The sequence below is a fragment of the Corythoichthys intestinalis genome, chromosome 3 (assembly GCF_030265065.1).
Source record: "Corythoichthys intestinalis isolate RoL2023-P3 chromosome 3, ASM3026506v1, whole genome shotgun sequence".
NCBI classification, from domain to species: Eukaryota; Metazoa; Chordata; class Actinopteri; order Syngnathiformes; family Syngnathidae; genus Corythoichthys; species Corythoichthys intestinalis.
The window spans coordinates 34,406,439-34,419,591 of record NC_080397.1 but is presented as its reverse complement, the minus strand read 5'-3'; the positions used below and the strand labels follow the sequence as shown (position 1 = coordinate 34,419,591).

The following is a 13,153-nucleotide window of genomic DNA, read 5'->3' as shown; positions in this document are numbered from 1 at the left end:
TCACCAATAACTCAATGAACAAAGTGTTTGATTGTGCATAACTTTATTAATTTCACACCTGCCTATGTGTTTGCTCAAAATTAAAGAATTCAGGAACCCTAAAAAAGAACACCTCCATCAACTCCAGAACAACTCTGTATTGAGCACAGTCTTCAGCTTCACACAATTGCAGCACTGAAACAAAATCAAAGTTGAGAAGAAAGCGAGAAAGTGCATGAATTATGGTATATAAACTGTATACAATGGCGCTTGCTTAATTCCTAATGGATCCTCTTTATTGCAATACTGTTCCTTTTCAACTGTAACATTCAAAAGCAATGAGCTAAACCCCGATGTTTCCTTGATGTGAGTACAATATCTACTACATGTGAGCACTGGGAATTCTGCAAAGATCTCAAAGGTGCATGGTACTCGCAGCTGGCTGACTGCTATTCAATGTTTAGCACCATTGAATAATCTTATCCAATGTTAGTAAAACCTCATTTTCACCAATCACCAACCATTACAATTTACACCAAGTGACAAAATTAACTGAAAAAAAGTCTCAGTCAATATGGTGTATCATTTTGGTGTATTTTTAAACCCCTTGACAAAACTTTAAACTACCAGAGGTTGACAAGGAAGTAAAGTGATTTATCAAAAAAACAAATAATAATACCGTAATTGACCATAATTTTTGGACTACAAGACGGCAACTTTTTGCCAGAGCTTATTATCCAGCAGTTTTAGTTTTTTACAGGCCAACTAGTTGCATATCTTTTGGAGTAAATGTTCCGTATTCCTTACACAGGGTGAACCCAAAATCAGGAACTTTTTGATAATACAATGAAAAGAATGGCAGGGAAAAATATTTTATTCATCGTAATTGAAACCTTAAAAACATGCTATTTAATAAACAACTATGGATTATTTATATATTATTTACTTACAAGTTACATCATTTAAATAGTGGCCTCCTAAAAAACAAAAAATCTTTTGTGGGGTCAAAACAGGAATTTCAAAGTTCGTATTTGCTGCCATGAGCAAGTGGGAGCAGAGACAGTGACCTTAAGCACGTTAACACACTGCCAGTTCACTACCAGATTTCAAGAATGCATTTGTAAAGGATGATGCCATTAAAAGGATTTAATTACTATGAATAAAATATTTTTTTACATCACTCTTGGTTTAGTAGCATTGTTAAAACGTTCTTGTTGTTTTGGGTCACCCAGTATATGAATAAATGCAGTCTTCCTGTGATATTTGGCGGGTGCGGCTTATAGTCCAAAAATTACTGTATTTCAGTGTTCTCTACTTTGTGTGAACCATGGATGTGCTGAAGAGAAGCTTCTGTTTTTTCTTTTTCTTCTTCCCTCCTTTCTCATCTGCAGAAGAAAAGGAATGACAGTTTCAGCGATTTAAAAAACAAACATGCTTTTTCTTTCTTCCGGGGGGGGGGGGCCTAATTCAGAGATGCCGCACCTGAGACAACTACAGGTTGTGGAGAAGGTTCTGGACTGTCAAGCTGCAGAAGTGCCTTCTCAAATGCTTGGCTGAAAGAGTTCTGAAAGTTGGGCACTGGAGCACGATCTGACCCGTCACTTTCGCCTTCGCTGTCAGCTGTTGGCGGAGCTAACAGTTTATCTGTTTGACAACACATAATCTTGACTGTAAGGAGCCTTTAGAAGTCGCACTCTTCTATAGTCACAAAACAGGTTTTACGGGAAGAGAAATACAACAACAAAACTGTTATTTCACCCTTCAAACACACCCATCAATAGGTAATGTATCCAATTACACAAGAACATTGAATTTACAAGGTAACCTGTCACTGCATCGCGTAAATCTATGAAGGTCTTGAAATCACGTAATTTATGCAAATCATAGTCATGTATTTTCGAAACACCTGCTACATTTATAGGGTGAACTCTTATATTTTAACTCCAAGTAGCCGAGTTCACGGCTTTCAATGTTCAGTTCCATATTTTTAGTCACATTACACTTAGCTTGCTTGCAATAGAATGGAATACAACAGAACAGAGCCTTTACTATCATTGCACAGAGTACAACAAGATTTACCTTTTTTTCTGGTGATTCTGGGTCCATCAACTCTGGCTTTTCCATCTTTCAACATCTGCATGGAATACAAAATGGTTGCAATGTGAAATCAATGTAAGAAGCAAGTTTGGCCATTTAACAAAATGTAATTATCGTTCCAAATCTCATGTTTTGGAAAATCGTGGTCTTTTTGTTAATACCATTTGGTGCGGCTCTGACTGAAGGATGCTAGAAGCATTATACAACAAGAAGCTAATAGGGCAGTATTTTTCACCAAAATTATGGACTAATGGAAGAGATCTATTCTGGTGTACATAAAATTGCAAATGAAGATGTAAATTAAGAAAAAATATCTTTTGTGCTGAAGTGGGAATCTTTTTAAGTAACTGCCTTTCAATGTCATGCTGCTTTGTATGCATGAATTTGAATATAGCTTGCTACTGACATTTGTTTTTTCATTTCATCTTATGTTTTAGGTGCATGATATTGGTGGTCATATCTTGTCACTACACTGATGAGTATGAACAATAATCAATGATTTGGAATTTTCCAACTTTTTCATCTTACTCTGCGCAGCAATAGTTAGGATTGAAATAAGCATTCTAGTTCATCTGTACGACTTAAACACACCTGTGCAAATGACATGCAGTGAGAGTCATCTTCCGCACTTCCCACAACAGGAGAGGTTTGTCCATTCAGGCATGGGAACATCATTCCCTCTGAAATACAAAAGAGAAAATCCATGTCAAATTTGTAAGTGTTATGTCAGAAAACATCTATCAATCTTCCCCAAAAATGACCACTCATGCCCACATCAATTTATCAAAATATCAGAACAATTATTAAAACATTTTGGACTTTACATTGGCCTGTTTCTGAGCACCACCTGCACTTGTATGAACAGCATAGGCGGATCTACTATTCAGGCGAAGTAGGCGATCGCCTTATGCCCCCAACCAGTAGGGGGCCCCCAACCAGCTGCCCTTGCCCCAACGAGCAAGCGCTTGGGCCACCGGAGACAGCAGCACCCCCAACTATTCGTCATGTATGATTATGTCAGCATACCAAACAAAACAAATAACAAAACAAAAAAGAAAGCCATTTGAATGCTGCATTTATATTATCTCTCTCCCACACACACGCACTACAATGGACTGTTCCGCGACGATGGACTGAGTATCAGTCGCTTAGCCTCATTTAGCACCGTTTAGGTTCGCTTAGCTGTTCGTTCGCTTCACTTAGCTCTCCCGTGTTTTTCACACCACTAAGCTCACTATCTTTACAGCTCACTTGCTACTTTGCACATCGGTTATCGTTTATTGCGAACACATGAGCAAACGTGCTCTCCATGAGAGCCAAAGTGCAGTGAGGGAGAAGATGAGAACAGGCCGCTAATGCCTCTTAACTTTGTTCTTCTTCACACCGAACATAAAATACACGACAGCACACCCAGTGGGGAAACAATGTAGTACAGTTCCAATGAGTCATAGAATAACAATCAAAAGCTGCTTAACAGCATTTGCTAACGGGGGGGAAAAAAAAAAAAAAAAAAAAAAAAAATCGATTAGTGACACCACAAGCAATAACGAAGAATGTTTTTTTACGGAGTGTAAAGCTTTCGGTTAGCGGTTTAGCGAATGTACCTCCAGTGAACATTTCAAAATAAAATGTTCGTCATATAAATAACGATTTCTGGAGTTAATCCCACATACTTCAGAATTAATATTATAATATGTTGAGTAATTACTACAGAATACAGATTCTACACTAAGAATAGCTTTCAAATGACTCTTTATGACAAATATGATTGGCAATGAGTAATTACTATGATTATTATATTACCATTATATATAGTAGTAGAGCTGGGAATCTTTGGGCACCTAACGATTCGATTACGATTACGATTCAGATGGTCCGATTCGATTCTAAAACGATTATTGATGCACCCCCCCCCCCTTTTTTTTTTTTTTTTTTTTTTTAAATGTTTTGTACATTAGTTCAAAAATTGTTCAAAAATACTCTCAGGCTAAACCAAACTACTATTTCAGTATCAAGTTAACATATAGCAGTAAACAAATATACAAAAATAACAGTAAATAAAAAACTCCAGTCCCCATTCTGTATCAGCAGCTTTAAACTACATTCAATTAATTTAATGTTGTGAATCAACCGCTAAAGTTGTTAAAATTGCTCCCGTTAATCCATAATTTCCCTTTTGTCAACTTTCGACATGTGAAAGTTTTAAAACTATTTTAAAGATAGATTCAAGTCAATATTTTACCGATTTAGGAGTATTTTAGATAAAAAGTTAATTAGGTTTGCTTGGAAGGTTCGCTACAACAGCCTTGCAGAGAAGTGTACTGCTTTAAGATGGCGGCCGTTTACTACGTGTGCATCTAGCTTTTTGTAGATGTGCTGCAAACGCTACCGCTACCGTAGTGCATCTAGTCTTATATAAATGATATCTACCGTACCATTATGTGGATGACGTACTTTTGTAGCAGCTTCAGGTATGTTGTTGTGTTTTTTTATCTCGTGGCATGAGTTGAACTAGAGCCGTGAGTTGAGCATTGGCATTACCCGAGGGGCCGGGTAATGAGAAGCATGATGTTTAGCTACTCTCGCTCCGTTGCTCATTGACCGCGCGGCGCGCTGAGTGTGTTGTACTTCCGCTTTACTTGGCATATTTCAATAATCGGAATTTGGATGTTTGTGAATCGTTCTCGAATCTTCCACGGCCGAATCGCGAATAATCTAAGAATCGGAAATTTTGCACACCTCTATATAGTAGTATACTATAATAATAATTTTTTAAGAATTGTTTTGATTAATGTTGGAAAGGCAAAGTCAGTGTTCTTAATCCGTTTACTTTCCATTCTTTTGCACTAGTAAATGCTATCAGCATTTACCCTCATTGTTTATTTGTGATTAATTATTGTTATTTACATGATTATTTGTACTTTAATAAAGAATTTAAGTGTTCCAAAGTGTTTTGTGAATTAATAAGCGTCAACAAAAATTTCATTGCTAAATTAGTAAACTAAATTAGTAAAAAAAAAAAAAAAGAGAAAATTATTAGATTAGTCGACTACCGGTAATTGTAAAACTAGTCGGCTGACTAATCAGGAGAAAATTTGTCGTTTAGGACAGCCCTAGTGTACTGGAACATATTTCCTCCACACCCTTCTCACCTTTTTAACCCCTGACCCATGAAGAGGGCCCCTGGATATGTTCGCCTTAGGCCCCATAATTGCCAAGCCTGCCACTGATGAACAGTGATGCATTTGAGAGCTAGGAAATAGCAGCACTTCGCACAAGAACACGTAACAAATTATCTGGGGTTATTTTAAGTGTCCTTTTGAATTGGCATATTGTATCCACAAGTGTTACGCCTCAGAAATTACTGTATTACGCTGTATGCAGACAATGTAGGTGACTTAACACTATGATTAAGAACATGCTTCCTCTCAGTGCTTTACAAACCTAGTGGGCGGCCAGTCTATTCTTGTCCCTCACCAGGCTAAAACAATGCTACAAAAGGAAGTATCAGATTTTAACCGTATTTTAAACATGTCTGCTGATACGTTTGAAGGCCCATTGACGACAGCTTGTGGTTAATATGTGAACAATCCTGTCCCAGCTCTCTGCCAATGCACTGAATGGCTTATAAGACATTCATAATTTAAATTCCCATCAATGTCACGTTTTTATTTGCCCCCCCCTCCACACACATAAAAACCTAAGGAGCCGGTGTACTTTACAACAGGGATTTGCACGTATCCTGGGAGAAATCCCTGGATCAGTTAAAAGTTTCAATTTAAAATTTGCAAAAAAGTTGCAATTTTGTTAAAAATGTGATATTCTAAATAAACCTTGATGTAATACTTTCTGTGCATTTAATAATTTCTTTTAGAATTTTTTTTGGTAATGTGTTACAAATATGGTCACCATTACAGGGTTCCTTTAAGTTCCATCAAGTAATTTAACATTATTTAAGAACATTTAAAACAATAAGCGATTGAGTGGGGCTAGAAAACCCAAATAACTACGTAAGATAGGAGCGCTTACCAGAGGAAGGGCTGCTGCTTAGGGGAGAAGGAGGAAGCAAAGTAAAATCTGGCTGTACTAGAGGGCTGCTGTTGTGAGGTGGCGACCCAAATGCTGGGAAATTTTGAAGGTTCTCTAGTCCAATATGCACCTCGGGGTCTATTAGAAAAAGAAAAGCAGCAAATATGTTTACCTACCAGAGTATGTAGTAAAATATTCTCAAACCAGCTCATATACTTACATTTACCCTGCTTCTTGTTCTCTTCAATTTCAATTCGCTTCTCTCTGCGCTTCTCGTCTCTCGCTTTCTTCTGTCTCAGGCGTTTCCTTTTCTCCAATTCATCTTCAAGTTGAAAAAGTTACTTAAAGTTATTTTCATACACTTAATTTCCTGTGCAATTACTGCCTGATGTCAATTCAGTGAAAATTTGATTGATTTAATTACATGGACATTTTTCAAGGATGCATGCAGGCTGGCTCATAAGAGTTCTCCAATGAGGTTGCAGACAATTTGGAGAGCATGCATATTGGATTATATTAACATTTAGAAGAGCACCTGCTACAACACATGCATGAATTATGCCACCTGGGGTCCAAAACAAAACAAAAATCTAAATCGCATAATTTTATAATGCATTTTTAAATTTGACAAAAAACAAAAACTAAACCTGCAAATGTGTCCATGGTTTCCTTGGACAGGATTGGTGGCTGCAAGGCCAACTCACAGATGCTGAATTCACATGTGAGTGGAAGATGAGACAGGTAACGATGTCGACGACGGATCTCCTATGATTTAAAAAAAAAAAAAAAAAAAAAAGTGAGTGAGTGAGTGGCTAAGCAGTGTCATCATGCCCTTAAAAAGCTTGAATTTAAATGGCTTGCTCCCGATCATTTTAAGCCTACTTAAAAAAACTGAGCATCTCCACATATCAAGTGAATTGTTTGCAAAGTAACGTTTTAAGTACATTCTGAATTGTTTGCAAAGTAACATTTTAAGTACATTCAACACCAATTTTAAAAATGTTGTTCTGTCATGTTCTCCTTAAATTTTACCCTGTTTATTTATTTATTGTGACATTATAATAAGTCAACAAACTAATTACTTTGCAGCGTTGATCATAATACTGACGATGTCACTTCATTCAAAGTAAAAACTTCCATGTTATTCCAAAACTAAAACAGGCACTGTGCAATATGTACTTCAATTTTGCTGACCTCAGTGACTGTATGTCCCTCGATCTCCACCACTGTGGCAGTGATTGAGTCCGGGCTCGCTTCCAAACTGCCATATTCCCTCAATAAACAGCGTATATTCACAGGATGCAAGAACATCTGCTGGCAGTCTTCAGCTAGAGGGGGTGGGGATTGAGGTTATGACATGAAGCAGAACACAAATTTGCTATTCAGAGGTAATTTTGACTTCAGTGCAATGTAATGTTTTATCTTTGTGCTTGCAAAAAGTAAAATTAAAAACAAACACTGAAAAATACAAACCTTGGTAGAAATAATAGAACGGTCCGTGCACCTGGTTGGTTTGAGAGTGACCTGGTTCTGCCTCTTTGGCAGAGTTTTCTTCATCAGTAAAGTTATGTGGCACTGGATCCAACACAGTATCCGGAGGCTCTTCAAGCACACTTTCCAAAGTATGCTCAAGCGATCCTGACTGCTCTTCATTAATTGGGACTTCTTCCACCTCATCATCAAAAGCAGAAGAGTACTGGAGCACAGGCTAAAAAGAGAGAAGGTATTATTGGTGATGTGGCTAAAGCCAGAAACGTTTGTCAGAAAAATTTTGATTTCCCTTCAAGCATACCTTGGTAGAGCTCTTAATGGTCAACACCTCATTGACAGGAGTAGGTTCCTCAAGAGTCAGAGTGGACAAGTCAAAGCTGTTGTCTGTAGATGGCTGCTGCTTCTTCAACAACATTTCTTCTCGCTCCTGAATGAGAGAAAAGAAACATTACTGCGTATTTTTGATAACTCTGCCTCATATTCCTTCGAAAGATATTAGACCATGCATGCAAACCTTTACCTGCAAGAGGCAAAGCGCACTCTGGATAAAGCAGTCTTGCGCATCCTCTTCCAGGCATAGCTGAGCTTGCAGAACTGCCTTTTCCTCTGCCACCATGTTGAGGACCTGACTGCAGGATGTCAGCAGCAACTTGGAATAAGGGCTCAGAGAAGAATCTACAGAAGAAAAGTAGAAATTTAATGGTGTCTTTTTCTTGAATTTGGGTTAGTTCTCATCAGGTATATGTGCACTAAGCTACAGAGGGTCAATGCAAGATGGAGATTTTGTGAATTAACCAACGCCACAACAGCACGCACATGCTGAATAACAATGTCTTAGATTACTCACCTCCAAACCGTACAGGTTCCTCCACTTTTACCCACTGAGAGCTTGGCATGGCCACCAAAGTCCCCTTTTCCCTCCGCATGAGGCGCATGGTGATGATATCCCCAACCACGTATTGCCTGGTCTCCATGGCAACCACACTGCAACAAGAATCATTCTATTTTACAAGTTGCCTGAAAACTAGTATTTCAAACGGTACATAACTATAACACTTACCTCTTTAAATCCACAGTGTGAACAGCCTCATAGCATATGGGGCACTTTGACCAAGTCTTGTCACTTAAAGACAGGTAGTGCAGTATGCAAGGCCAACAGAAGATGTGTCCACAACGTGTAATGCGAGCTGCCACGGGTGGATAGAGGCAGATGGGGCAAGATGGAACCTCATGACTGTAGATTCGCTAGTTGGTAAAATAAGATGTTCATTAGATGTTTGTGGTTTAGTCAAAGAAACTAACCTTGAATGGAAAGGTACTAACCACTTGCTGCACACAATCCCAGCTGACCAGAGTATCTGGATCAGTGAAGTGACCCTTGTAGTCCTGGTCATCAGTCACCACAAACTGGCAACTAAAATGCAATCTTGTTGAGAAAACATGATCTTGCATCCTCATTGGTGTCATAAAAGTATGTGCACTTACTTGGCTTGCAGGAAAAGCTCCTTGTTAAAGGGCTTGTGCTTATGACCCCATTTATTTCGACGTCCCCAACAAGTGTAGCCTCCATCTCCGGCAGCACCGTTACCTCCACGAGGTTCAAAGGTGAAGTTCAACAGGTGGTTCAGGCTTATTTTTTTCGGTCCAGCAAACTGAGCCGGGCTAAACTCTGCCCGGCGCGTCTCTGCTACCTGAAAAGCAGAGAGAAATACATTTTTAAGAAACGATGGCTAAAATTGAGTTGACATAAAACTGTCTCTGCTGGGTTCAACAAGCCAAGTTTCCGGCAAAAAAAAAAAAAAAAACGCATAAAAGATTTGAAGGAAAATTGGAGGCCCGGAATTACTTGCAAAGTATATGAATTTATTCCAAGCTCTTTCACACTGTGATACAAATGAGCATGAAGTACTACTACTAGTAGTAGTAGTAGTAGTAGTAGTAGTAGTAGTAGTCACGCAGTAATGTCAATAGATTAAGACCCTTCAAAATTGTATTTAAGAAATTATGAGATTCTTCTGAGAATTTGAGACATTTTAAGGCCTTAAATTCAAATGATTGGATTTAAGACTTTTTTTAAGACCTCACAGATACCCTGCATAACAAATGCTGACAAAAAATTGTATGATTAAAATACTGACCTCCTCCCGTCGTCCTCCACCTGTAACCCCATATTGCCGTCCTCCACCTCTCTGGGGGGGTCTCTTGTCAAAATTCTTGCTTTTCTGTGGATTGGTGCGACGTGGGCCCGAGAAATTTTCTGGTTTGGGAAAGGAGGGCTCCCGCTTGCGGCTATAGCGCTTGGCGCCTCCATTATTCTTATTTTCTGAAATATGAAATAAAAGTTGTAAGAATACAGAACTATCCTCTTTTCTCTACAACACTGGTATTTGTCAATTGTGCAATAGACTTCATAACCTATTGACCTGACACTTCCGTCATTCTTTGCGCCTTATCATAGGGGGCCGAGCTTCATTTGGTCTTAGTCAGCCGAAGACGGCTCACGCTCATGTCTAAGCCAGATTCAAGCTTGGATTTTTGAAGAACTACGAAAGCTGTACCGCATACAAACATGAAGGATTGTCTCAGGAGTGATTTGTTTGAGGATTCAAGGTAAATATATTTTTCGTATCATGCATGCATTTTGAAACGTGAAAAAAAATCAATGGGAGAATGGGAACCGCTACGGCATTGGCGTCATTCTTCGACATATTTATGTAAAATAGATGTGTCACTGCCCGCTTTTTGCTCTTTTAACAAAGAATCGAGACAGTTTTACGTCCATATCTATAAAGACTTCAGTGATTGAAGCATTTATTCGCAAGAATTTTCTTCTTTGTTTACACATGGAGGCGGCTAATTTTTGTAACTGACTAGGCTCATTGTTCGCAATATTTACGCAAAATAAATGCTACCTGCACAGTTTTTTTTTTGCTTTCAACTCAAGATTCAAGACTGCTTTACATCCATATCTATAAAGAATTCAGGAATTTAAGCATTTATTCACAAGAATTTCAATGTAAAAACCTCTTTGTTGTGGTAAGGCGGCGCCACAGTGAACGAGCCGCACATTCGCCATATTTACGTAGCATGCATCTTTTGCTTTTAACCTGTATGGTGCTGCCCAGGTGTCCTGGGGGTGAAGTAAGTGGCCAGCATTATTCACTTTATAAAAAAGTTGAATCAGAACACCTATCTTTCTAAAATTAACATGTTTTTTTAGGAACCTGAGAGGATAAGGACTCCCCGATTCTCAAACCGGAAGATGCTGGCCAGGTGGGAGAACTAAAAGTCTTTCAAGGCTGGCTACAAGTTGACCCAGAAGGTGCTGGCGCGCTCTTTGATCAAGAAGCAGAACGTCGTGCTCATCATGGCAGTCATCAACTCCAACACGGTCGCACGGCCAAGGAACACAGGGACAAACAGGGCCGACATCCTGGAGATGTTCCAGAGGACAAGGGAGACCTGGAGACGGCCCGGGCGGTCCTCAAGCGGCCATCTCTCCCCATGGCCAACATGGCGTCCTTCAGAATGTCACTGTGGGACTCCCTGATGTGCAGGAAGCACAAGAGCACCTGCTGGAGTTTTTGGCGGTCCCTTTTCAACTGTTTTGGTGCGAACTTCTCCAAGGATGTGACTTCAGAAGCGAGGAAGAACAAGGCCTTGGAGTGGCCGGCCGACAGGAAAAGGAGCAAAATCGAGGAGGGCAAAAAGGAGACGGTGGGGAACAGGGACTTGTACAAGTCGAGGTGACCAGAAAACGCAAGGCATAAAAAAAAGCTATGTGATTGTTGAAAGACTAGGCTCACATCCTGGCAACACATCGATTATTTGCACTGCCTGAATTATAGGACTATCTCTTACAAATGTTATATTTATGTTTATTTAGATTTCATACTTGCACATCACTTTTGAGATTTTAACTTATCCTGCAGTTTAAAGGGATGCTCCACAATTTCATTGTATAACTGTATAATGATAATAAAGGGCTAATCTATAATAAGTTGTGATTTTATACAGAATTTATCAATAATGTATTTACATATTATTTATAATTGATTCTGCATGTTTTCCTCAAGTATTAAGTTTATGATATTAAATTAAGTGATTAGCCGTTGAAAACTTGAAAAAAATTAAGTTGCTATTATGGTCAAAAATTTATCTATGTTAAATATTGCTATTGATCATGAAAATATAGGTGATTATCTCTGCATTTGATGATTTTTGTTCATCTAGTGTAAAATCTGAGAATTTTAAGCCATTTTAAGCTTTGTTATACTTATATAAAAATAATTAATCGGTATTTTATAAGGGAACTAGTGTGAGTTTTTTGATGCCGCTGCTCATGGACACTCATATAGGCCTATGGCTAAGGTAGGTGCCTGTTTTGCTTTTACGTCGGCAGCAGCTTTAGTTTTGAAAATATTTGAAGTTTTTGAAAATAGGCCCCCTACGGTTCGGCCCAGTTTCCCGTGTCCTGTCAAGTATTATGAAGTCTATGACATGCTGTAAAATGTAGTGAAGTATAGATACACAAAAAATGTACTTAAGTACAGTACTTCGTTACATTCCACCACTGTCTTAAGGTAGTATCCGGTGGGCAAAAAAAATAAAAAATAAATAAAAATAAAAAAAAGAATTTTACATCATTCGTAAATTTCAAACAATAAAAGGAGTAGCTATAACAAAATGCAAGTCTCAGGGGTTAAAACAATACAATAATCATATCTGAGAATACTATATGATGGGTTATAAACTAGCATGATCTGACGTAAGTGTTGCGATAGTCACTATGTCGTTCTAACTTTATCTAGTGGGTCAAATGTTTTGACAGCGATGTCAGCCATGTTGGATAGATTAGAACAGTGCGCTACGACTAGGCCTGAACATGCACTCGTGTAGCAAAAATGTTTACGAACTCGATTGCCTTTTACGATTTTGAATTCCGATTTTACCTGACTTGGGTTTAGATTCCCCCGGGGTTGGCCCAGAGGAGTTGGAACGAGGTGGAACCTTGGTATTGCTGCTGTTGTTCGGGTTCTTCTCCATATCTGTCTCCCTGCAGTGAACGAGGCCGAGCTCCGAGCCGAGAGCTGTAGAGCTCTCTAGCATTAAACGAAAAAACAAAAGAATAAAATGGGCTGCAATGAGTACGAGTCAGGCGGCTAAGGCCCTGATTCATATCGCTCAAACACGGAGAACCCATCACGGCGACATCTTCACAACAAAAAATCCGGAGAAAAAAACAAGAGACACGATATCGGCGTCTCAAGTTATGAAGGCTTAGCGAAGAGAGGACGAAAGCTCGCCACACGGGGACAAAACCCCCGTAAATGAAGCTCCTTCTCGTTCAGGCCAACAGTTAGCCAAGCCGATTAAACAAAGCCTCCCTTTTTGTTTGCTTCTATAAAGTTGAAAATGTTGCTTATAAATATAAATTTCTATTCGCTTGCACGAATGGCGACGGGTCGCCAGTCAGAATGCTGAGAGACCCGGATGTTTCTCTTCGCCGCAGCTGATTTATTAGACCGAGTCCTTGGGTATCTTGGGAAATGTAGTT

The 13,153-nt window shown here is 39.0% G+C and overlaps 1 protein-coding gene across 3 annotated transcripts; it reads right to left on the bottom strand.

Moving 5' to 3' along the window:
• Positions 1-26: 26 nt before the first annotated feature.
• On the bottom strand, positions 27-13,109 carry rnf10 (ring finger protein 10). 3 transcript variants are annotated; one of them, XM_057833001.1, is made up of 18 exons: positions 12,549-13,109; positions 9,735-9,919; positions 9,082-9,287; positions 8,920-9,010; positions 8,657-8,841; positions 8,444-8,580; positions 8,117-8,271; positions 7,898-8,023; positions 7,579-7,813; positions 7,300-7,433; positions 6,753-6,870; positions 6,326-6,427; positions 6,106-6,243; positions 2,668-2,756; positions 2,059-2,113; positions 1,462-1,599; positions 1,295-1,364; positions 27-174 (listed from the first exon to the last, which is right to left on the bottom strand). In XM_057833001.1, exons 1-18 carry the CDS (start codon positions 12,703-12,705, stop codon positions 159-161), a joined length of 2,337 nt encoding a protein of 778 aa, XP_057688984.1. In that variant the 5' UTR covers positions 12,706-13,109; the 3' UTR covers positions 27-158. The 3 variants fall into 3 exon arrangements, with proteins under 3 accessions (XP_057688984.1, XP_057688983.1, XP_057688985.1); XM_057833000.1 differs by having other exon boundaries at positions 1,462-1,623; positions 12,549-13,106; XM_057833002.1 differs by lacking the exons at positions 27-174; positions 1,295-1,364 and having other exon boundaries at positions 1,558-1,677; positions 12,549-13,106.
• Between the last annotated feature and the right edge of the window lie 44 nt (positions 13,110-13,153).

Coding starts and splice junctions, on each gene's coding strand:
- rnf10 (XM_057833000.1), bottom strand. CDS start 12,705: ATGCTAGAGAGCTCTACAGCTCTCGGCTCGGAGCTCGGCCTCGTTCAC. Junction 9,288..9,734: donor GTGGAGGACGACGGGAGGAG/GTCAGTATTTTA, acceptor TCTGCTTTTCAG/GTAGCAGAGACGCGCCGGGC. Junction 2,114..2,667: donor ACTGCATGTCATTTGCACAG/GTGTGTTTAAGT, acceptor TATTCCATGCAG/ATGTTGAAAGATGGAAAAGC.